Raw genomic sequence first — 25,393 nt, 5'->3', positions numbered from 1 at the left:
CATTCATACAAATACTTCCAGTGTTTATTGATCATTGACTTTGGTGAACATCATGCTTTCCAATCAATTATATTTCCCTCCCTACATAAACCATTCCTGCCTCATAACATTTAGAAATCTCTAGTAGCTACATAAAAGATATCCCTCCCCCAGGTTCCAGTAGAATTTGTGACAGCACATCCATGCTGGGTGCAGAGCGCTGCTCCTTCTCACGTTCCAAGCCTCACCGTATGTCGGCATTACCTTACCGAACGAGCTATTGTATTAGTCATCCTGCTGGATGCGGGGGTGTTCTCATTCCTCACGAATTCTTATTATCAGTGGGTACTCTAATGGTGTTCTTCATGTATCTTTGTTATTAGAGAGTACTGTAATTGTGATGCTTGTTGTGTGAAGTTTGGAATTCACTTATGGTAGAATATACTTACTGTAGAGCCTGGGCTGAACATGATTAAATCTTCCTTCAGTGGCTCCGAAGGGAGTTGAGAATCTTGCAGCCCTCCAGAAGCATCACTACAGTTCCTATTTAATTCATGTAGAATTTCTAATTAGCTAACTATTGTTGAATTTCCGCTAATAAAATATCAGATGCGGTCTTTACATAATTGCATGTTCCATGGGTATTAGATTTTTACAATTCCAGGTAGGAGACTACACTCAGAACTAAGCTTTGAAGTGATGTCTTTTCTAAAAAACTGGGTATGGTTTCTAATAGAACTCAGCCCCTCCAAAGTCCATGATAATATATACAGGTGAAGGACATGGGTTTTGGAATCAGATCTATCTGGATTCGGGTCACAGCTCAGTTACCTCAGGACCGTGTGACCTTGAGCAAGCTCCTTATCCCCTTGAACCTCAGTCCCATCATCTGTGAAACGGGGCTACGAACTGTATGTTTATTGTGAAGGTTAATCAAGAATGCACATGGAGGGCTTCACAAAGCCTGGCATGAGGCGTACCACAGGTTGCGGCATTTCAAGAACAAAGTCAACAATAACTCTGCAGTCTCACCAACCAAGTGAGACCAATTGGAAGCCCTATGTATATTTGGTCACACATTCCCAGACAGAAAGAGATATTAAACAAATTGCACTAATTCAGTGAAGGTGTCTCTTGGAGTCCAGAGGGCAGAAGCAGCCAGTCAGTGGCCAGGACTCTGGGCCCCCCACCCAGCAGCCAAACAGAGCGACTCTGTGTTGGTCTGTTTCACACACTGGCCCCCGTGACACTTTTCATTTGGACTGCCACTTGAAAAGTTATGAAACCACTGATTTAATCCAACACTCTAATTTTGTAGATGAAGAAACTGAGGTTCCAAAAAGGGCAGGTGATCCCCATGCATTCAACACAGGTGTCCTGACCCCCGGATTGTCTGTTCCCGAGACCCCACCCCATTATAAATGGAGACAACAAAGAGTAGAAAACAACGGGAAGATGCTACTGAGTTTCCACACAGTTCTTCCAGCCAGTTTCTAGGACCAGAAATATCCCTAGAAAAACAAAACCATCTGTTGTACCCCCACCCCATGGCTGTTTGTCAGAGTCCTTCCTGGTTTGTGAGTGGCAGGAGCGTCTGTAAAAAAAGGTTCTCGCCTGAAAGCCCTTTCTCCACTTCTGCTGGGGAACCACTACTCACCTAGTGGCCTTCATGCCACCCTGTGGTCTTTCCATGACCATCTTCTTGCAGACGTATTCACAGGGGTCCTCAGTGAGAGATCACAGATGATGTCAGGTCTTCATCCCTTTCAGCAGCAAAACATCTCTCTCCAGGACTCATGCCAGCATCTTTTATTTCCTAGCCTCTTACTCTGCCACATCCTCTGTTTTCCAGCCTCTCAACATTGCCTACAGCCACATCTACAGCTCCTATAGGAACTTCGTCGGGCCCCCCCATTTCAAGACCATCTGTAGACTCCTGGGTTACCAGGGCATCGCCGTGGTCATGGAGGAACTGCTGAAGATCGTCAAGAGTTTGGTAAGGAGGGGCCTCCATGAGTCCTGGTACACGCCTTCAGCTCTGTCTGTAGGAATCACCCCGGGGAATCCTGTGCCCTTATCCCTGGGTTCCTCTTACGTAGCACTCTGTAACATTTCTGTGTACCTTCTGACGCCATGGCTTTCCCTCTCACTTTCTGACCCAGAGCTTACTCACTGTACTTGATAAATGAACTCAGCAATCCTGATGTTGACCTTTAGGGCCTACTAATTACTGCTCACACTCTCCGCCTATGCAGTGTTTTTGAACTTGAGCGTGAAAACTCCACGGCACGTGTGCTGCCATTTTCCCCTCCTGTGCTCACGGCACACATCTCTAATCAATCACCACGCTTCTTCCCCTTGGGATTTCTTGCTAAACACTTGCAACACTGCACTAGCCTCAAGGGAATTCTGTATCCGATTTCAAGTGTGATCATCCAAAGCTCCATTTACTTCCCCATGACACGCCGAAGTAAAGCTGAAACACTTAAACAAGATTTTCCTGAAATTTTGAGATGACAAGAGAGAAGTAGCTAAAGTAATGAGTAGCCACGCCAGAAATAGGAAGCAGGATTCGCCTGCTCACCGCTCCTCTGCTAACAGCTGTGTAGAGCCACGAGTTGTTACAGATTGTGACGCTAAATCCAGAGTTAAACAGGAAAATATAATGGGTTAAAGATGTCTGCCTTGGACATAGGAGGGATAAATGTGCAATGTATTTTCTGTGTTTAAATTAGCTAATGTGTCTGTCTCTACAGCTCCCTGGCCCATAACATTTTAGCTCTTAATCTGGATCTCATATAAGCACCTCAATCCCAGGAAAGGCCCATACTTTGAAATTGCCCTCCTGGAAGTGTATATTCCCAAGGGACTAATGAGACAGCTCCCTTTTCTGTCTCATAAAGGCCTATTTTTTGTTATTAAAGAGAATAGGGCTGTGCCCCCACATTTAGGAGAGAACCTACTCCCTCCTCTCAGGGAGCAGTACCTTACTGGCCTAGGCAGCTCCAACTGCTATAACAAAATAACACAGACCAGGTGGCTTAAACAACAAATGTTGATTTTTCACAGTTCTGGAGGCTGGAAGTCCAAGGTCAGGGTGCCAGCATGGGCGGGTTCTAGCGAGGACCCTCCTCCTAGTGTTCAGATGCCTGCCTTCTCATTGTGTCCCTACATGACAGAGAGCAAGCTCACCTGTCTCTTGTCTCTTCTTATAAGGGCACTAATCCCATCATGAAGCTCCACTCCCAAGACTTCATTACCTCCCAAAGGCCCCAATGCCACACGCCATCACACTGGGGGATGGAGTTTCAATATATGAACTTTGGGGAGACACATTCAGTCCATAGCACTTACCCACAGGCCACAACAGAACCCTGTACACCCCCGGAGCCCAGCATTTAGTCCAGAGTTACACATAGACAGCAGTGATGGATTATTCCCTCATTTTGCCCTCTTTTGTCAGCTCCAAGGAACCATTCTCCAGTACGTGAAGACACTGATCGAGGTGATGCCTAAGATATGCCGCTTGCCCCGACACGAGTATGGCTCCCCAGGTTGGTGATGGGGAATCAGGGGCAGGAGGTAGTGATAGGAGAGTAATCCAGGCCCACCCTGTGGTGGTCAGGGGCCCTGGCCATCTACCTGGAAAGGTTTGCTTCTCTAACAGGCCCACAAGCTGGCCCAGCACTGGGTTAGCATCCTACCTCCTCCATTAGCTAGATAGCCTTGAAGCATCTATAATCCCTCTGGGCAGTAGCATCATCTTCCCCAGTGAAGGTAAAGGATGCCTATTGGGCCTGCCTCCACAGGACTGCTGGGGAGCTAGGGAGGACAGCAGCTGTAGAGCATTTACAGCCTACTTGTAAAGGTCTTTTCTAACTCAGCACCTCCAGGATCCCTTCCTCCATTTGCCCATTGGAGGACGCAGGTGCTGCAGGTGGTGATACAAGTGACATTTCTAAGGTGAGTCAGGAAACAGGAGTTTTGCCAGTCTGCCTCTGAGCAGAGAAATCATTCTTTCCTTCCCTAATAGTGAATGGCACAGGGACTGAATCTGGGGAATGGGAATCGGGAAAGGTGGAGACTGTGAGTTTGGCACCTGGTGTTTTTTCCTAAAAACCAAGCTGTCAGGTGCTGAGTGTGTGTGATTCAGAGTAGAAAAGGGCTTGGGGACACCTACATGGCTCAGTCGGTTAAGCGTCTGATTCTTCATTTCAGCTCAGGTCATGATCTCATGGTTCTTGAATTCGAGCCCCACGTTGGGCTCTGCTCTGACAGTGTAGAGTCAGCTTGAGATTTCCTCTCTCTCTCTCTCTCAAAAAATAAATAAACCGAAAGAAAGAAAGAAAGAAAGAAAGAAAGAAAGAAAGAAAGAAAGAAAGAAAGAAAGAAAGAAAGAAAGAAAGAAAGAAAGAAGAAAGAAAGAGGAAGGAAGGAAGGAAGGAAGGAAGGAAGGAAGGAAGGAAGAAAGAAAGAAAGAAAAGCAAAGAAAAGAAAAGAAAAAAGAAAAGAAAAGGGCTTGCCCTCGGAAGCTCTGGTTTTCAATCATAGGTGCCCCACTTACTAGCTGTGTGACTATGGGCCTGCCACTTACCCTCTCTGACCATAATCTAAAAATAAAAGTAATAGTGCCCTTCATGGTATTGTTGTATTAAATGAGATGTTGTAGATAAAGTGCTTAGCACAATACCTTGCCCTTATAAATAAGTGTTAATTCCTGTTATTAAGAATTCAGACAACTTTTTGGAGGGACTGGGAGAGATTCAGGGATGCTGTATTTGCGTATGTTTGTTTGGTTCCAAAAAAGATTTGAGCCAGCCTCCTGAGTTTTCTTTAGTACTGAGCCCTGAAAGAAGTCTCACCCCTGGCCCACATGTGGAGAGGTAGGGGTTTGGTTTTTCGCCGTCCCACTCAGGTCTGGGCTGTTGCTCTGTTGGCCCTTCCCATCATCCTGCCTGAGCAGGGTCAGTTTCCCACTAACTGTCTGCCTTCATTCCCCAGGGATCCTGGAGTTCTTCCACCACCAGCTGAAGGACATCATTGAGTATGCAGAGCTCAAAACAGATGTGTTCCAGAGCCTGAGGGAGGTGGGCAATGCCATCCTGTTCTGCCTGCTCATAGAGCAAGCTCTGGTGAGTCCTGAGCCCAAAGAAATTGGAGCGTCTCCAGGCTGGAAGGGACCCCCAGCCCAGCCAGAGACTCGAGGCCCCCCAGGGTATCCTGCTCAGCAGGCCCTGCAGCATAGACTCGTGTTGTCCCATGCAGGGTATGTGCTACAAATCTGTTCTGCTCTCAGGCAGCTCTGACCATTTGAACCCTGGGAGGAGCACAGGCCCTGAAGTTAGACCTGGGTTCCTGTCCCAACGCCACCTTCACTAGCCGCAGGATCCCAGCAATTCATCCGAGGCTTAGTTTTCCATCTACTCATTAAACAAATAACAACTGCTTGGCCGCCACAGGCCGGGCACTGCACTGGGGGGTGGAGTCATCATCAGCCCCTGCCCTGTGTCCTGGACAGTGGCGGGGAGACTCACACTGAGCCATGTATTCACACAGAAATGCTGTGTGTAATGCATACATTACAGCAATGCTCGGAGGGAGGAGTGCAGGGTTTTGTGGGAACACAAAACAGAACCTGGTGTGGTCTTGGGGAGAGAGGGAGGACTTCCCTTAGGGGGTGACCAGGAGAATGGTCAGGAATTGGCCTGCTGAAGAACCAGGAATCGTGGTCCAGGCTGAGGGGAGAGCACATAGTGCTCTCTTCCTTTGGTGTGATGGGAGACGGCCATGCTAACCCGCACGGTAGTTTAGAGGCTGAGAGGAGACAAAACGTGCAAAGTGCACACAGTAAGAACTAAATAACTGGTGGTAGTTAGCAGGATGAGCACAGGCTTGCCTCCCCATACTCCCACTTCCCAGGACCACACAGACCCAGTGCACCTTTTAGCTGCCTGACCATTCGGCAGTCCCCACCGGCCCTTGTGGCTTGGTCACAGAGGCTGCCTGCCTCCTTCCCATTCTCGCCTACACTCCGTGCTACCTGCTCCTCTGTGTGTGGGGTCCACAGCCCTCCAGCCACAGGGCCACGGATGCAGTGGAGTAGTGGAAGGAAAGGGAGAGGGGTGTCGCTCTGAGGATGCATCATCTCAGCCTGGGAAGATCTCTCAGCCTCTGTGCACTCATACAGCACAGGGGTATGGAGAGCCCGTTTATTGCTGACTGCAGTTCTAGGTTGTGGGTGAATAGCCTTCATTAAGAGAGGCAGATTATGACCATCCAAAGATCGTGAAGGCAGAGGGTGGTACATGCTATGAGGGCATAAAAGGGAAACAGGGATAGAGCGCGATGGTGGTCGGGAGGGATATGCTGATTTCAGAGAGGGTAGAGCTTGATATTTGTAAGAAAGAAAAAAACCTGGAATGAGCTGGAATGGAGGGGCACAGGGGGCAAGATAGGAGCAGAGGAGGGAGGAACAGGTGGCAGTCCTGGGTAGGAATTCGTTGGAGTGTTGTGAAATGGAGAGTGAGGCAGAGGGTCTGATTTACTCTTGGGAAAGGCCCTTTGGGCCTTGGGAGAAGAACCAGCCATAAACACGCTGCGGCTATTTGCAGCTGCCCAGCTCAGGGTTCGTCCTGGAGGCAGAAGCACATGGAGAGGGGAGGGAAAGGAAGGCACTAGGGAGGAGACGTAACAGGGGTAGAGTGAGATGAAAAGCTCGGAATAAGAACCCTAGTGATCCCTGCCTCTAACAGTCCCGTGTGACCCAGAGCAAGCCAGTTCACTCCATGTCTGAGGTCCCCACCTCTACAACGAGGACGTGTCCTATCTGTTCTCTCAGACCCTTCCCCGCGGAGAGGCTCAGAAACGCACACGGTTTTGCTCTCTCTCCATAAGGAGTAATTGCCTCTCTGTTCCCCTTTAAATAGACTCTTGAGACAGCTAAGTGTTCCTCTTTATGGTAACAGGTTTTGAACACGGTTCAGTGGCCTGTGTTGCCATGGCAACTTAGCCTTCAGAAGTCACAGGGATGAGTAGGAAACACAGTTCTGTTCAAGGCTTCAGGAAGATGAGGAGAGGCTCCAGGGGCACCAGGAGGGGAGGAGGTGGGGGAGGGCTGGCCCCTGAAGCCTCAGGCCTACGTGTCTCCTGTCAGCACCTTCTTTCATGAGGAGTTGTGACCCGAGAGCACCAATTAAGTTTCCCCTAAGAAGCAGACTATTGATGGGACTATAAGGACAGGGAAAATTTTTCTCAGGCAGGTGTGCCAAGGTGGTCATTTGCATATATCACTGAAGACAAGAGGATACTCAGGATAAAAGACCTTCAGAGCTGAGAGAGACCATAACAGTATATGTCCCCACCCCTCTATTCATGAGGGAGGAAGTGGGGAACCAGAGAGGGGAGCTGGTCTCCTGAGGTCTCATGGCACATCAGCAGCAGAGGTGAAAGAAGGAAAGCACAGGTTTCCAGCACCGACTCCAGTCCTGGCGGAGGCCAACAGAGCAAGAATCAGGGCTCCCACAAACCTCTGTGCTACGCTTTCTACTTAGACAACTGGGGGAATCCCCAGGCCAACATAGTACTTTCTGAGATTAGAATGAGGCATGAGCTTTCTGGAGCCTTTGTGTTTACAGAACTGAAATAAAATAAATATTTAAATGACATATCAATTGTTCTAATTAAAGAACAATTAGCAAAAAAAGAAAGGGAGGGAAGGTGGAAGGGAGGGCCCTTAATGGCCATCCACAAAGGACCTTCTCTTCTTGTGGAGGACTCTGAAGAGTTACAAAGAATAAGGTGTATGTACCCACATAGAAAATGTTGAAAGACACAATGCTGAGTGAGAAAAAGCAAGTCCCAGCACAAGACACATATTATGATGCCATATATATAAAATAAGCAAAAAAGAGGATGGTGCCTGGGTGGCTCAGTCAGTTAAGCTTCTGCCTCTTGACATCAGCTCAGGTCTTGATTTCAGGGTTGTAAGTTCAAGCCCTGCACTGACTTAAAAAAAATTAAACAAAAAAATAAAACCCACAAAATATACTGCATTTAAAAAAAAATCTAGGGAAAAAAAGCATATCAGATAGTTCAGCTATTTTCTCCACGTATCAGGGAGTAAACTAGGATTAGGGGTCAATAGGGACTTTAATTTTATCTGGAATGTCTAATGTTTTGCAAGGAAAATATTTTCAAGTATTACTATTGAACTAAAAATTAATTTAAAGAATACGAATAGTACCTAATAGTTGTAAGTTAATAATAACAGAAAAACTGGAAGAATATTGAAAAATACAAAGTAGGAAGTCTTTTGCTTGTTTATCTTGTGTTGTCTTTTTCTGATAGATTTGCAGTTTCTGGTTGTGGGTTCCATGTTGAAATATATGCTGCAAATACCTTCTTTCATTCTGTGGCTTGTGTGTTTGTTTCTAACAGGTTATTAATATATCATTAATGTGTAGGAAGGGGGATATAAGTTGAAAAGATTAATTGTCTAAAGGTATACCTTTTCTCTTTAAGTTAGGTGCTTATAAATATTTCTCCAAATTCAGGGTGCAATATTAGTATAGAAACCCCTACACCTGTGGAGCAGGTTGCTTGCTTGGTGTTTTTAATTAAGGTCTAACATACATGGAGTAACATACAGAATATGCAGAATTCTCACCATATAGACAAAGTGAATCATCCATGTTACTGTGGGTGGGCATTTGGGTTGTTTACAGCATGATGCTGTAACAAATGAAGACACCATGAACGTTCTTGCACATTTCTGTCGGTGGATCTGTGCTCTCATTTTTATTAGGTAAATTTACTAGTAGTAGAGTAGCTAGGTCAACGTGTAGATCAATGTTTAGTTTCAGGAGCTACTGCCAAACTGTTTTACAAAGTGGTTGTGAGAGTTTATTCACTCATTCAGCAGTGTAGGAGAGTTTTAATTTCTTGACATCCTCAGGAACATTTGGAGTTGTCTTTTCAGTGAAAGCCGTTCCATCATGGTATCTCATTATGGTTTTGATCTCCCTGCTGACCACTGATGCTGGGCCTCTTTCCATAAGGTAGAGCCATTTGGACAGCCTCTTTTGCAAAAGGCGGTTCAATATTTTTGCCTGTTTTTTTTAAATTTTTTTTTTTCAACGTTTATTTATTTTGGGGACAGAGAGAGACAGAGCATGAACGGGGGAGGGGCAGAGAGAGAGGGAGACACAGAATGGGAAACAGGCTCCAGGCTCTGAGCCATCAGCCCAGAGCCCGACGGGGGGCTCGAACTCACGGACCGCGAGATCGTGACCTGGCTGAAGTCGGACGCTTAACCGACTGCGCCACCCAGGCGCCCCTATTTTTGCCTGTTTTTAAATTAAGCCCTCTTTTCCATATTTATTTGTACTTATTATTGATATATTGTGGATCCATAAATGGCAAATACATTTCTTTGGCTTGTCTTTTGGTAAACAGAAGTTCTTAAGGCTTGGTGTATTTACCATTTCTTCCCCCATGTGGTTGGTGCTTTTGTGACTTGTCTTAAAAAATCTTTCCTACTCTACAGACATGAAGATGTATTATCTTCTAAAAGTTTAGAGTTTTAGCCGTTTGAGGCTTAACAGACCATTAAGTCTGTTGTTCACTTGGAGTTGATGTGTGTGTTTAGTGGGAGGTAGAAATCCATTTTCATTTCTTCCCGATTATCCCAGCAGCAGTGACTGAAAAGACCTTCTTCTCCCTGCTCTGCAATGGCAATGCCACATGCGTCATTGATCAAGTGCCCACAAAGGGCCTAGTGGTGGCAAGCTCTGAAATATTTGTTGAGTCTACCCTGAAATGAATCAGCATTCGTTAGGCATCTATTTATAAGTCCTGTTATTTTTTTTTTCATTTTTTTAATGTTTATTTATTTTTGAGAGACAGAGAAAGACAGAATGCGAGCAGGGGAGGGGTAGAGAAAGAGGGAGACACAGACTCCAAAGCAGACTACAGGCTCTGAGCTGTCAGCACAGAGCCTGATGCAGGGCTCGAACTGACAAACCGTGAGATCATGACGTGAGCTGAAGTCAGACGCTCACCTGACTGAGGCACCCAGGCACCCCAGTCCTGTTATGTTTTTAAAGGAAATTCTGTTAGTATCTCCTACCTAGTATCTAGTAACTAGTGTCACCTACCCTGGGAAATCAGAAGCTTGTCATTAAGGAAATATTCCATAGTCACCAAGTTTTTTCTCAAATTTTGTATGGTGTTTGAGCCATCAGCCCATTGTCCATTATGCTGACACACACCAGAAGAGGGCCCTGTTTGTTCATGTGAAAGAGGGAAAGCCCGGTCCCTGGGAAGAAGACAGCCTGTCTGTCTGCCTCTCTGCCTTTTATGGCAGGACCTCCCATCGTCTGGGACTTAAGAGTATTCCCTGCCTTGAGCTCTGTTTATTTCTTCTTTCCTCCTTGTAGTCAGAGTGGACCACAGTCAGAGTCTGGGCAGTCATTGCTCCTCTTACAGGAGGCCTTGGGCCCAAACTCATAGAACTGGGTGCATGCAGGGTGGGTTTCACAATCTCAGCACCACTGGGATTACCCTTTGTTGTAGGGGCCCGTCCTATGCATTGTAGGGTGTTGAGCGGCACCTCTGGGCTCTAGCCTGTCTCTAGATGCTAGTAACACCCTTCCCAGTTGTGACAACCAAAAAGGTCTCCAGATACTGCCTCATATTCCTTGAGAGGACAAAACCTCCCCCTATTGAGAAACACTGATCTAGTGCAATCCCACATTTTGCAGATAGGAAGCCAAGGCCCCAAGAGGGAGATGACTTTCCCAGGGTTAAACTAGTGCAGGAGCTGGGGTGAGAACCCAGGATCCTTACAGTTAGCACGCTCAGGGACAGAGGACTGCTCTACAAAGCCTCACAGATGATGCTGTTGGCTTTGGTTTGGGTTTTAGTTCCAGCTCCACGTCTGATCCCTCTGTCTCCTGCTTCCACTTTATAGTCCTTTCTCTTTAATTTTGTTTTTCTTATTGCATAACTTAAATAAATTCATTGCCAGAAAACCCAGAGAAGCAGAAAGAAGAAAACAAAAACCACATTGCTGCACGAAGAGAGCCACTGTTCATGTTCTGAAGGATATCCTTGCAGATGTTTGTATGTTCCAGCATATCAATATTAAATTTTTTCATTGTTTTTTTTTTTTTTTTTTTTACTTCGTTTAGTTATAAAAGTCATGCTCACCAAGCTGAGAAGAGTGGTGACCCGCATGGAGTGTGGTGGGGCAGGCGATCTTCCACTTTTTACTTTACGTTCTAAATTATTGTACAAATTTAGTGCACTAAACACTTTTTGCTTTCTTCCCCCCCTGGAGAGGAGGTCCTCACACACTTAGCAGATGTACACAATCCTGATACACGAGAAGTAAAAAAGCAAATGCCTGCCCTTCACTGTCCATCTTAGACCTTGGCTCCATATCCCCACCTGTTCTTGATCCAGAGTTCTTTTTGCCATCTTTTGCCCTCTTTCCACCTTTCCACCTTTCCTCCTTCAAAATAAATAAACATTAAAAAAAGTTTTAATTATTTTAAAAGGAAACTGTATATCACTTCCATTAAACAAAATCATTATCTCTTGCCATCATTGGAAAGCAACCAGAGGGACACCTGGGTGGCTCAATTGGGTAAGCGTCAGACATTTGATTTCAGCTCAGAGCGTGATCTTGCAGTTTGCGAGTTCAAGCCCCACATCAGGCTCCGTGCTAACAGCTTGGGATTCTCTCCCTCTCTCTCTGCTCCTCACCCGCTCATGCACATGCTCGCTCTCTCAATCTCTCTCTCTCTCTTGCAAAATAAATAAATAAACTTAAAGAAAAAAAAAGCAACCAGAATAATAAATTCAATCAAAATACAAAAAAGTAATGTAATCCCAGCTGCCGACTGCCCAGATGTCTGAGCCCGGGGCCAGCCGTGTTAAAAATGGAGTTTAGCAAATGTTAGAAAGGTTTGAGATATGCTGGATCTAAATGAGAGACTTTCTTACAAAGTTGTCAAAAAGACTGCTAGGGAACTGAGAGGAAAGTAAGTTTCCCTCCGTGACCCACTATTGTTAAATATCACTTCCCTGCCTCTACAATTCCCACCTTTTAGGAAATGCCTGCCTTGGGAGACGTTGATGTGCACTTGAGGGGAAGGGAAAGCTACTTTGTAAGCTAGTTTCTTGGCTATAGATCTTTCCCAGCTGACCAGACATGGTTCTGGTCCGGAATAATAATCATTTTTCCCCCTGACAATTCAGGGGGCAGGGGAAAGAGTTGAGGTGAGACAGGGTGATACATAGCATTGTTCAAGTGAGGCTCAGATTGGTGGGGAAGGACCACACACACGTGCAGACCCAGACACGCAGAATCAGATAAGATTACGGATTTATTTAGGCAGGTTTACAAAGAACTCCTGGAAGTGAGGGCCCCACGGCACAAGAGCAGTTGGAATATGTCACAGTTGAACTTTCCACTGTTCACTGGAATCCCAGACGAGAGGCTGGAAGGCTGCCCCTCGTACTTTCTGCACAAAGCTGGGTGTGGGAAGCCTAACCTGCTCCACCGGCCCTGTATCTTTGGGGCTTAACATCAGTATGCAGGAAACACTTCACTAAGGGGCTACGTGTGTCCATATAAGGAAATGTTTAGAATGCTGCACTCTCTGGTTAGGCCCTGTAACCACCCTCCCTCCGGCACCCTCCCACCAGAACATCAGAGTGGGGGTTCCTGGGGTCCTCAGCCTCCAGTTCCCAGCTCATTCTCCACGCTCACTTGACAAAGACAAAAACATAAAATACTAGTGTTAGTGCTACTGCCTTTTGGTCGCCTCAGAACTTCGAATGTTAAGAAAATATTGTTTTGAGGTTGGTTTGATGGTTCCCTTCAGGAGATCAGCTAAAACTGGTACGTAGTTTTTCATCCAGAGATGGAGCCTAAAGGTAGCATCTAATGCTGTTGTATGTGGATCTGACGTGTGTGTATCACATGACCCTAGTTTTTTTAAATATGTATCCTGAATCTGTATGGTATCCTTTATTTTTGTGTGGGTGCTTTAAAAATTTTTTTTTCAATGTGTATTTGAGAGACAGTTGAGTAGAGAAGGGGCAGAGAGGGAGGGAGACACAGAATCCGAAGCAGGCTACAGGCTCTGAGCTTTCAGCACGGAGCCTGACACGGGACTCGAACCCACGAACTATGAGGTCATGACCTGAGCCAAAGTCAGACACTTAACCGACTGAACCACCCAGGCGCCCCAAGAATGTTTTTTAATGTAGATGCTTACAATACTGAGGCTACACAGGAGGATAATCTTGGTTTTAGGAGTTGCATGCTGAGGTATTTAAGGCTGAGTAACGCAATGACATCAACTTATTTTCAGTGATTCAGTAAAACATAGAGTCACAACAGAAATAGTAAAAGAAAAGGTCATTGTGATTCTACGTCAGGAGTATAAGGATGTGCATTGTTCTTTCAAATATTTTATATGTTCAGTATTTTTCGTAACACAAATTTGAAGAGGGGAAAAGGAAACTTCATTATGGAATCCAGAAAGTTAAGAAGAAATAGGGTCACTAAGCAGACAAGGTCACAGTGTATAAGGAGGAAGACAAGTTATGAGGGTTTTGTTTTTTCCAGCTACTTCTTTGTTAGTTGGTGAGATTTATTTTTGGTAACATATGCTTAGGAGCCACTTCTGACCTCATTTTTTAATTTATAGAGGTATCTTCTAGTGCTGAACACAGCCACAACTCTCATGCTGTCCATCTATTTGATTTCTAAGCAGGAAATATCAGTGTAGAACCATGGAAAGGCAGATGAAGCCAGGAAAGCTGTCCAGTCCAAACTAGAAAAAGACCCCACGGGACTTGTCAGTGGCCCTGAGAGAACTCCCAGAATGCTTCTTTCAACTGCCCTCTTCCTGTGGGCCATGGTGGGGAGATTTTCCCCATGCTTCAGGGTCTTCAGGAAAGAAAACAAGAATGCCTTTTCCCTATGTGCAATTTAAGAGAAATGTCTCAAACCCAGCTTCTTTGAGGGTCACTGCCTATCCATTCTTGTTAAAGGTGAAATTTACTGGTAGGTAAAGCATTGGGGGATAAAATGACAGCTGATTTTCTATGTAACAGCAGAGGACCTTCAAACAGTTATAAATCAGATCATGCTACTCCCCTGCTTAAAACTGACAGGTGGCTTCTCATTGTACTTCAAGTTCTAGCTCCCAGCTGTGACCCACGAGGCCCCAGAAAATTCAGCCATGCCTACTCCTCTAGCGTCATTCATCTTTTATTACACTCTTTGCCTGGGTGCACAGTCCAGCCACACAGCAGACTTTGAAGGTCAGAGTACAGCTGAATCCTACCATCCTTGGCTTCTACCCAAATGCTTATTGACATTTAGCCCCTTTGTGTTGTAGTCAAGGGACACCAAGAGGACTTCCCCCGACCCAAACGAAAGCATCTCTTCCCCCTTCTATCAGTGTCTGAAGTTCTCCTATTAGAGACTTTTCTTGATTTGAAATGTTACCTAATGTTTAAAAGCCCCAGGGGCACCTGGGTGGCTCAGTTGGTTAAGCATCCAACTTCGGCTCAGGTCATAATCTCACAGTTTGTGAGTTTAAGCCCCTCTGTGCTGACAGTTCAGAGACTGGAGCCTGCTCTGGATTCTGTGTCTCCCTCTCTCTCTCTCTGCCCCTCTCCTGCCTGTGCTCTGTCTCTCTTTGTCTCTCAAAAATAAATAAATGTTAAAAAAAAAATTTAAGCCCCAGTAAAATACAAAGCCTGCTGAGATGGGTTTAGAGATAGATAGAGCCAGTACTTTAGTAGGTAATCATTTATCAAATAATTTTGAGAAGTAAGATGGTCACCCGGAAAAGGGTGCGGGGAAACCAAAAGATTCCTCCAGGCCAAAACAAAGACAAAGACAAACATTAAAAGAGAAACTCTGTTCTGTACATAGGAAGATGTGGATAGTGTATGCTAAGTGATTAAAAATAGATTACAAAAGAGTAGATATTTTATGTCCCATCATTTAAAAACATATACTTAAATGTTATATGTATAGAAGAACCAGGCAGGATAAACCCCCACAAGAGTATCTGTGATGACCCCTGGGTGGTAGGACTATAAATTTCTTCCCTTTAAAAAAAAAATGCATCTGCATTTTCTTTTTTTTTTTTTTTTCAAAAATGAGCATAAATACTTAACCAACAAAAAGAAAGGGGCTAGAGTAGCAGCTTTAAAAACCCACCTGCTGTGATGAAACGTACAGCCTGGTGTCTAGAGTTAACAGTGCTGTGTTGTCCGCTTGAAAACTACCAAGAGTAGATCTTAAATGATCTCCCCACAAAAAGTGGTAATTGTATGAGGTGAAAGATGTATTAACTGGTAATCATTTCACAGTCGTCAAATCGGCAATGTGTCCAGCCATCACATTGTACACCTTAAACCAACACAGTGTTACAGGTCAGTTGTATCCAGGTAAAGCCAAGGGGAAAATCTGCCAAATTAATCATTGTTCACGGGACAACTCTTGCCTGAATTAAGTGTTGGGTGCACTTCCAGGAGAAAATGACAAATAGCAGGTCAGCTAACACTTAATATAAGGTAACTAAAATGTTGGTGGTGGTGGTTTTTGGAGATCAAGGATAACAAATGTGTACCTTAAGTGCCTTTGCCCCTCTTCTAACCCAAGGCACACATTGATAATCGATCCTGCTGGGCCTGAATCTGTTGTCGAAATCGCCTCCAAAAGCAGCCACTGCCTCAGTCATGAATGGTGACCCCAGTGCCACTGCTAGCACATGTGTTGCCCACACTCAAATCATGAAAAGATAGCCTTCCTCAAGATGTTTCATTCCTTTCTTTTGCACTATGATCATAATATGTCGATTTTTAAACAACAAAGTATATCTGCTAGGAAAGGATCCTCGTAAACAGTCAATCTCCTGGCAGCCCTTAGGATGGAATGCTCTTGGACAAAATACTGTCTTCAGAAACCATTTATAGCAGACCTGGGTTTTTGTCATCTCTGCTGGAAATCGTTAACCCCCTCCCAAAAAATAAACACAGACCCTGACAAGATGGCATTATCTCCCAATAAAAGCAAAGTGGTGGGAGACCCCTGGCAACTCGTCCTGACATTCTAGGCACTGGAATCTGCCCTACTTTGGTATCGAGGAGGCAACTGAAATGCCCACTTCCTGTTGGTCAGATGTATGGTCCGTATAGCAAGGTAGTATGGCAAGGCATTGGACACTAACTGGGTATCCTTAACCAGTCAGCTGTTTCTGTTTCAAGGCAGCATGATTCAGGGAGGACTGTGGGTGTATGTTCCAATTAAAACTCAGACTTAATTCCATTTTTTCCATGAATTTGCTGACTTCTCATTCCAGTGATTTGCAATGAACATCATTCCCTGGGGCCTTTGCTGTTACATTGGCCGCATTACAAGGCCAGCCCCTCCCTCCCAACACCCAGGGCTTTGGGTGTGCAGTCCAGTGGTTGGGAAGGAGATGTGTTCTGGCGGGCAGGGTCCACGGGACCTAATGATGAGTAAGGGAAACTCAGTGAGGAGCTTTGGCACCTAGTAGGTTCTAACAGGCCACTTGCAGTTTAAAAACCGGCATTCCCATTTGGAGACTTGCCACAAGCACTTGCCCCTCCTGAGAAGCTAGAGGCCTTTTCCTCTCCCTTTGATGCATTTCTGGTCTTATACTGTGCAATGGTCTCCAGACTTAGTGACACTGCCTCTTTAACTGTAAGGTGCTGTATATTCCTCTGGACATAGACAGAGCATAAGCGAAAGAGCAGAGATCTCTCAGAATTCTCTTGCTGACCTCGGCCTGGCCACTGGGCCACCTTCCTAAACCAGCCATGCCCTGTTCTTTCATTCTGCTCCACTGCTGAGTTACACAGCCTTGAATGAGGCAGGAATCTTTCTGCAGAGGAACAAAGGCAGGATGTGGCCAATGCTTGACTCCTGGGTGTTCTCCTCGAAAGGGCCTATCAGAGAGCCTGGGTTCAAGTTTTGCCCCTGTGCTTAATAGCAATGAGACTCCAGGAAAGTGATGAAAATCCTCTGAGCCTTAGTTTCCACACCCCAAAAATACTGGGGCTAAGTGTAAGTCTCCCCTGCTTTTTCCAAGTTTGCGTTCTGCCTTGCTTTTCCAGAAGACCTTACAACAGTACCTGTTTTCACTAACCACAAGAAATCCAAGGAGGATTTTGCTTTCAGGAAAAGAGGTGAAAAGCAAAAATAGCATTCACCCTTTGTTTTGCAGCAAGTGGCTCCAGAGCCATCATGAGTGGCCCCGCCAGACTCCTTCCCAGCAGCTACACTCAGCATCTCAGCACCAAGCTGCCAGAGCTTTGGACTGTGCTTCATCTGTGATTTATCTCAACTTATTTGGCACGCCCCTTAGAAAGATGCGTCCTGAGGTGCCAACGAAGCCAAAGAGAGGTTGTTTTTTGGGGTCTGGGAACGGTCAAAACGTTTTCCATATAAATTCATGGTAATTGCTTCTTTGCTTTATGCCATTTGGCCTTAGGAAAGGTTTCGTTAGGAACGCTCTGCCTTCAGATAGTGGGGGAAGCCTATTCCCACTCCCCAGTCTTTGTGTTGAGTGAAGTGAGGAATGTAAAGTCACCGGAGCTTCATAAGCAGGCCTTCAGCTACCATGAGTCCCTTCTCTCCTCTTCCCGGAGCTTCCCAGAGGCTTTGACTCAGCCTCGGTCCCGCAACTGAGAGCCTGGCTCCAGCCTGCCTGCAGCCCTGTCAGCTCACCCCTCCCTCTAAAGCCCCAGCAAATGGTTTCCTGCTCTCTTCACACTGATCTTCATCTTGTCTCCCCTCTGTCTGCAATTGCACTTGTCCTGCCAATTCAAAAACTGGCGCATTCTCCCCAGCCACCTCGAAGCCATCACCGTTTCCCGTCTCCTGTCTTGTCTTGTTCCCCCCAGTTCTATCCGGCCTGGGGGGATAGAACTTATCAAATGCCTGTTCTCTGAAGGAACTTTGTGTCGTTTCTCCCTCCTCCCAGTCTTCAGAGCCTTTTGTTTTATTTTCCCGAGCACAGGTGTCCTGGATTGTCTTCCCCCACTACATCGTAAACTTCATTTAAATCTAGTTTTTCTAGTCTCACCTGTCATCGTGTTTCCTGCAGCATCCAGACCCCTCTTCACCCTGTGCCCTTGGGGTGTGTGTCAGATCACAGAGCAAGCACTCAGTGGATGTTCAGTGAAGGAAAGGAAGGAAGGGAGAGAAGGGAGGAAGGAAAGAAGGAAGGGGCAGCACCAAGTGTAGAAGAGTAGCCGTCGTCCCCGTTAGGTGGTTTGTTGGTAGACAAGGAAGTACCCAGAATTTATCAGTGTCTCCTTGATCTCAGGTGCCACTGTGCACCTTCTCTTTCTTTGGTCTCATAGAGTCAGAGGAACTGAAGTGTGTGGAAGGGTCTGGTCACCTTGAGAAACGCCCACCCTTGCCTACCCTTGCATTCATGTCATTCCCTCTCCTGGAGTCCATTTTTATCCTCATGCTGATGATTCCTAAGTTTGGATCCACTCCCCAGATTCTGGGGCCCCATAGCTTACCTCTAGTTGCCTGTTAGACATCTTCTCTTGGACATCCACAGACATCAGAAATCCACCTTGCCCAGATCTGATCTCAGCTTCCCTGCCGCCCGCAAACCCACTGTGTCCTTGGACCCTGTGAACAGGTGGTGGGTGTCATTTCCCTGTCTGCACCTGTATCCCAATCTGTCACCAGGTGTCCGATGTCTGCTCCCTCCTCTCCATCTCCAGATCCTAATCTCTCTTGATCCCAACACCTCTTTGTCCCCCACTGCCCCAATCTCTTCTCTCTCTTGCAGCCACAAAGTGAAACTGCAGATTTCCCTGATGGAAACCATCAAGGTGGCATTAAGATGCCTGAGCAAGGCTTACAAGATCCTTCCCCAGCACTGAAAGCTTCAGTCTAATTCAGCTGACAGCCCCTTACCAGCTGTGGTCCCTCTTGGTCTTGGGCCTTTGCAGGAGATGTTCTCCCTCACCTGTGCAGTACTTACCCCTGGTTCAGGTCTCAGCTTAGCATTCACTTTTGTGGAAAGCCTTCCCTGTCATCTTCCCCAAAAGTCTGGGTCGGTTGCCCCTCTTAATGTATTGCCATAGCCCCACGCACACCCCCACTGCAGCACTTCCCACAATTTTCCATTTACTTATTTTCCTCATCATTTTGAGAAACACCATACATCAGGTCTGCCTCACTTAATGTTGTGTCTCCAGCACCTTGCAGTGAAACTTGTGTATAATCAATGCCTATTATTTGTCGAATGACTGAATGAATGACTTCTTTTCTGCTCAGGCTATATCCGAGACAGAATGAAAGTGTCCAGATCTTCCTTGATCTCTAGATAATAGTATGCCCATGTTCTGTATATGCTTCTTGTTGGCCTCTCATGTCTGATCAAACGTGGGTCTTCAGTATAACTGGTCCTTCCAAGAAGACTCTCTCAGTCAGTATTTGCACGGGATATGAAACACTGCTCGGATTCTCCATCAGGACCACAGACTTGAGGGCCCTGAACTGGGGCTAGATTAGACAGCTCAACCCACAGACAGCTTGGTGGGGGTCCTGAATGAAGAAGAACTCTCATAAGTTTTTAAAAAGAAAACCCGTATAGACTGGAGAGTTTTGGAAGACTCCTAGGAGGTGAAGCTTGAATGGGGCTCTGAGGGATGGATAAGGATGAGGGAGGTTTGGGAGGGTGGGGAAAGAAGGAATTTATAGGTGTAAATTGACCAAATGAGTGATCAGTCCAGTTTTTTACCTTAGTATCAAACCAGCAGATCTTTAAAAACTAGTGGCCTGCAAAGAAATTATTTACACAAATCCAGGATAGAGGTTACCTCTGGGGTTGGAGGAAGAGAAGTTTCAATAATTTCCTGTTTCTTCAGCCGGAAGCTGGCTCTTGACTCTTCATTTTTCAACCTGCCTGTATATGTCACAATTCTTTCAGTTTAAAGAATGTCCGTAGCTATGACTAAAAACCCAGTAAATAAAGCAACAAATGATGTGATCCTATCAGATACGAGTGAGGCTAAAAAGTTTCTCACATGGTGAGATTTTAAGTAATCTCCTGTTTCTATGTTTGATCATTTTACTTTTTTTTTTTTTTTCCATCCTGTATATGCATCGTGAGGGGGAGAACGTTCCACACTTCCTCAGGCTTTGGCCACCTGCACTACCATGGAGAAACAATGGTGTCAAAGTGAATTGGCCCTGGGTCTTAACCCTGTCAGCCCTACTGCTTCTTTATTGCCGTGTGGACCTAGCTAGGAAATGTCACCTCCCTGAGAATCCCAACGTCCTGGCATGTAGGATGGAGATCGAAAGAGCCACCTCATAGGATATCCTGAAGTGCAAAGCGGATGACGGGTACAGAGCACCTGGCACATAGTTAGTGTTCAATAAATGCTCACTGACTCTCCTTCCCTGAAGAACAAAGCCATTATGTTGGCATAGATTCTCAGTTCTAGGGAGAAACCCTTAGAGACCATTTAACCCAACCTCTTCATTTTGTTCCATTTAAATTATTCTTAATTGCACATGATGAATCAAATAATACAGATGAGCTTATGATGAAAAACATCATTCTTGGCTCTGCTGCACCTCGCCCCACCTGTACCCCAGTCCCCAAGGCAACTTGTTTTAATCATTTCTATTTCTAGTTGTTCTCACTGTTCTCTCCATAATGCTTAATTATATGAGGATAGCTTCTATTTCTTAATTGGCACCTTTAGACAATACCTACTGACTCCCTAGTTGGAAAGATGAGATTGTAGCTCATTTACATCTCTCCTCTCTCTTCTTTAATATTTGATTATGTCACTTGTTGCTTCTGTTGCTTCCCTTGTAATCAGAGATAATACACTCACACCACCATTGCTTCTCTTCGTAACATTATTTAATATCTTGACTCCTTTCTGTGAAAGATGAGGAAATTAACACCCCCAACTTGCACTTCTAACACTTCTGCCTCCTACCCCATGTCAGCTACTTTTGCTTTTATATGATCAAAGCTGTATTTTTGTAACACTTGTATTTTCTTCTGCAACTTGTCCTTAAGTGTAGCCTAAACAAAACAAAATCATATACTAGTTACATTGTTAAATCTGCACAGATGTTTTTCCTTGCTAGACCAGGTGGCATGCTAGGATTTCGTTTCCTTCCCTCTAATTCCAGCTCAAATCCCCCAAAGCTCCTTATTTTAAAGTTAAAAAATTACTTTCAGAGTTTTGTTTCAGATCAGTTTTTTAAAATGATATATGTACAATATAGAAAATTCAGTAAGTGCATACAAGTCGGGAAAAAAACAGGGAGAAAGAAAGGGATAGAAAATTAAGAACACCTGAAAATCTCATCACATGGAGTACTTCTTAAAAATGTGTCATGTAATTCATACAGAGTAATCAGTAAAATTGAAGAGAAAATACTTTCCTTAGTAATAAGGGGAAGCATCCAGGCCCATATAAGAAAACCCAAAACAGGAGAGATTCTGTCCTAAGTCTCAATTCCCCTTTATGCCACAGACATTCAACTTTTATTGCACATACTTACTGAGCATTTATTATCTATCGGACACTCACTGTGCTCCCTATTGGGAATAAAATACAGTTAAAAATGGACATTGTGCCTACCTTCATGAAGATGACATCCCAGTGGGGGAAGGTAGACATTAACCAGACATATAATCAGGCAAGTATAAATTCTAAAACAGGTTGCGCTCAGAGGTTGAAAGGAAAAGGATGTGATTCTTTGAGGGCACATAACAAGGGAACCTGCCCGAGGCGGGGAGGTATTGAGGGGGGTCAAGAAAGTCTCCCCTGAGGGAATGATGGTTGAATTGAGATCTGAAAGAAGAGTGGCAGTTGACTAAGCAAAGGGAGTGTGGGCAAGAGAGGGGCAGGGAACGTTTCAGAGAGAAGGCAAAACTTCAGTGATGAGCGCACAGATGGTGCATTCAAATAACAAACGCTGTGGCTGGAGCAGAAGGAGCGCAGGCCGGGTGGGTAAGAAACCTGCTACTCTCAAGGCGCTTCACAAGCCAGGGGCTGGGGGGTTCCTGGACAGAGTGGAAGGCCAAGTGTGGATCCTTCAAGATAGAGATTAGATAAGGAGGAGATCGACCGTTAGCATGGGCGCCCACAGTGGAGGCTGGTTTGGCTCCCTGACACAAGCCTTTGTGTGCTCGGCACTGGACGTTTTTATCCGTCGCAATGGCCTCAGCTAAGGAATGCCAGACAAATGCCTTGTGAAAGGTGTTGTGAGGTATGTAGCCGCCTCATTATGCAAATGGCCATGTAGCTCATCCTCTGGGACTTTGCAGGCAAATGCTTTCCCACCTCTATTAGGAAACCACATCCTTCTGTCTTTCCTCACCTTCATTAACAGATTGCATGAGGAGGTAGAAAACACACAGGAAGCATGCCAGCAGGAGGTTCCCCTTGCCCTAGAGAACCCCTGACACTGCAGTTGTGGATGGCTGGGGGAGGGGGGGGAGTATGCAGAGAGGGGGACGGAACACTCCTGTCCCCCAAGGAAATCTGAAGTGGAAGCTCATTATGTGCAAGTTATAAAGCAGCAAGATTGCTCCTGTTGTAGAGGATCCAGAACCTTCTTCCTCTTCCTCTCTCCCCTAAGGTGGCACCCAAGGTCAATTTTACCCACCTAAATTTAATAAAATAGAAAGCTAACGGTTCATGCAATGGTCAGCTTTTCTAGTAAGAAGACGTATCTAGGAGCCACTGAATTTTTTGGAAGAAAAGAAAACAAGAAAGATAGGAAAACTTGGCAGTGGAGCTATTGTAACCAACCATCTGCTTAGAATACTTCCATAGTTCCTCATAGCACTTAAGATAATATCCAGACTTCGTACCATGCCTATGAACCCCTACATGATCTGGTCCCTCCCTACCATTAGGGCCTAGTGTGTACTGTGATTCCCAGCATGGCATCACTAGGCTCCAGCTTACCTTCTGCCCCAGGGCCTTTGCACTGGAATGCTCTTACTTCATATCTGTATGGCTGGCTCCCTCACTTCATTCCATCTTCTCTTCAAATGTCTCTCCCTCAAAAAGGTTTTCCCTAACCACCCACCCTTCCTCAAGTAGACCCTTCCCCACTCCCAGTCACTCTCTAGCCTATTACCCTATTTTGTTTTATCACCATCTGAAATTTTCTGATTTGTTTGTTTTTATCTGTCTCTATCAACTAGAACATAAATTCCATGAGGGCAGAGATCTAGTCTAACTCGTTCAATGTCTTATCTGCAAACCCTAGAACAGTACCAGGCACTCCACCAATATTTGTTGGGTGAATGGATGTAATGGTATTCTCATGCTTGGAGGTTAAGTCATGTGGATAAATACATTTATGTATTCATCTAAGACAAATATGAGATAACAAATATGCATTCATTTATCAATAGTTATTGAGAAACCATTACGTCCTAGGCACTGGGGAGAAGATACAGAACTAGAGACCACACCCCCACCCGTAAGGACCTCAGAGTGTTGTGGTGGCCAACGGGAAGAAATGTGGAAAGAAGCAAGAGACATGAGGATGTGGGGTGCCTGCATGCCTCAGTTGGTTAAGTGTCTGAATCTTGATTTTGGCTCAGGTCATGACCTCACAGTTCGTGAGACCCAGCCCCGTGTCGGGCTCTGTGCTGACAGTGCAAAGCCTGCTTAGGATTCTCTCTCTCCCTCTCTCTCTGCCCCTCCCCCACTGTGCGCTCGCTAGCCCTCTCTCTCTCTTTCAAAATAAATAAATGTTTAAAAAAAGAGAGAGAGACATGAGGACTTAATGGTCATGGGAAGTGAAGAGAAGGAAAACGAGCCCCAGGTTTTGGGCTTGGGCACATGAGGAGATGAATGTGACATTCGGTGAGCAAAGCAGGGAGGAAGGGGAAAGTCAGCCTTAGAAATGTGGAGGTGTGGAATATCCAAGGAGTGATATTTAGCAAGGAGCTGGACGTCCAAGTGGGGAGCCTGGGAGAGGTGAAAGGAGCCGCCATGGCCTTGACACATACAAACCCCCAAAACACATGCAAGGAAAACATTGGTAACCTGAATAGTCAGTCCTATGTATTAAGGAAATTTTATTTCTAATAAAAAAAAAAAAAAAAAACTTGCAACAAAGAAAACTCCACATGCAGATGGTTTCACTTGTGAATTCTACCAAGCGTCTCAGGAAGAAATAATACCAATTCTGCTCAGTTGCTTCCAGAATACAGAAAAGAGGAGAACTCGTCCCAAATCATCTTACAAGGTCAGCATTATCCTAATACCAAAACCAAAGACATTTAAAAAAGAAAACAGCAAATCAGTGCTCCTCATTAAAAAAGTGTAAGAATCCTCGATAAAATATTGGCAAATAATATCCAGCAGTACATAAAAAGGATCATGCATCACATCCAATTGAGGTTTATGCCCAGAATGCAAGGCTCGTTCATCACTGAAAAAATCAATGTAATTCACCATATTAATAAGCTGTAGCCTGAATGATCAATACGCCAAGTTTTAGATTGATACTATGAAGCCGAGGACCTAAGTTTACAAATAGCAATCAAGACTAGGTGATTTGATCTACTGGTTATGGGAGAAAATAGCTTAATTAAGAAAGAGGGAAATTTTCCCCTTTGGCTAAGACACTGAGATCAGTGTCCTTTTGAAGGATTCACTTGTCTTTCCTCTGCTAGCTCGCTTCAAGGACTGACCTATAGTGAGAAAGGAGTTTGGGGGTTCCCCTCTTGAGCAGCCAGCCTTCCAGATTTCCAAGACGGCATATTCCACCCATGCTTGGGTAAGGAAAGCCAAGGGCACTCATACTCCTCATTTTCTCAGATGTTCAGGATCCAAGAGTGCCAGAGTTGAATGAAGCCTGGGTCTTACCCAGTCCAAATCCCCACAGTTTAAAGAAGAGCCGTGGGGGCGTGGCTTCTCTCGGTCCTCTTATGCCATCCTCTGTTCTGAGATCCAGTGATTGGAAACTGGTCCCAGGACAGCAAGCTCATTAGACCCTGTCCTCCAGGCCTGTCCTCCCCCGACTCTTCCCTCTTTTTAAGCCTTTCTAAAGCTCACGTTTATGCATAATAAGTCACCATCAAAACGGATCTGTCCTAGATTCTAGTTTCTCTGATCTCACTGTTTGGTGTCTGGTGTGGAGAAAACCAAACAGACACAGGCCTTTGCATAGAATCATACGTGTCGGTGGGTGGGCAGATTGGCCAAGCCACCTGCTTTGAGCTTGCAAGCCTCATAACCAATCAGACAGACACAGGCTCTGGGGCCCATCATCTCTGTTTGATTCCTCTGTCACTCGTTTGAAATCCTCAACAAATTTCTTATAAGATTA

The 25,393-nt window shown here is 45.3% G+C and overlaps 1 protein-coding gene across 4 annotated transcripts in view; it reads left to right on the top strand.

Annotated features, from left to right (window-relative positions):
* CYFIP2 (cytoplasmic FMR1 interacting protein 2) overlaps positions 1-25,393 on the top strand; it is a 127,652-nt gene that overhangs the window by 87,256 nt on the left and 15,003 nt on the right. For 3 of the 4 annotated variants that reach the window (XM_030328478.1, XM_030328480.1, XM_030328484.1), the window contains exons 24-26: positions 1,832-1,975; positions 3,443-3,533; positions 4,981-5,111. In XM_030328478.1, coding sequence (XP_030184338.1) covers positions 1,832-1,975; positions 3,443-3,533; positions 4,981-5,111 — 366 coding nt within the window. Of the gene's footprint in view, positions 1-1,831; positions 1,976-3,442; positions 3,534-4,980; positions 5,112-17,261; positions 17,414-25,393 lie in introns of those variants that run through there. The other variant, XM_030328482.1, reaches the window with a different exon arrangement.

The sequence above is a fragment of the Lynx canadensis genome, chromosome A1, assembly GCF_007474595.2.
Source record: "Lynx canadensis isolate LIC74 chromosome A1, mLynCan4.pri.v2, whole genome shotgun sequence".
Taxonomy (NCBI): domain Eukaryota; kingdom Metazoa; phylum Chordata; class Mammalia; order Carnivora; family Felidae; genus Lynx; species Lynx canadensis.
This window is presented reverse-complemented; position numbering and strand designations above follow the sequence as displayed.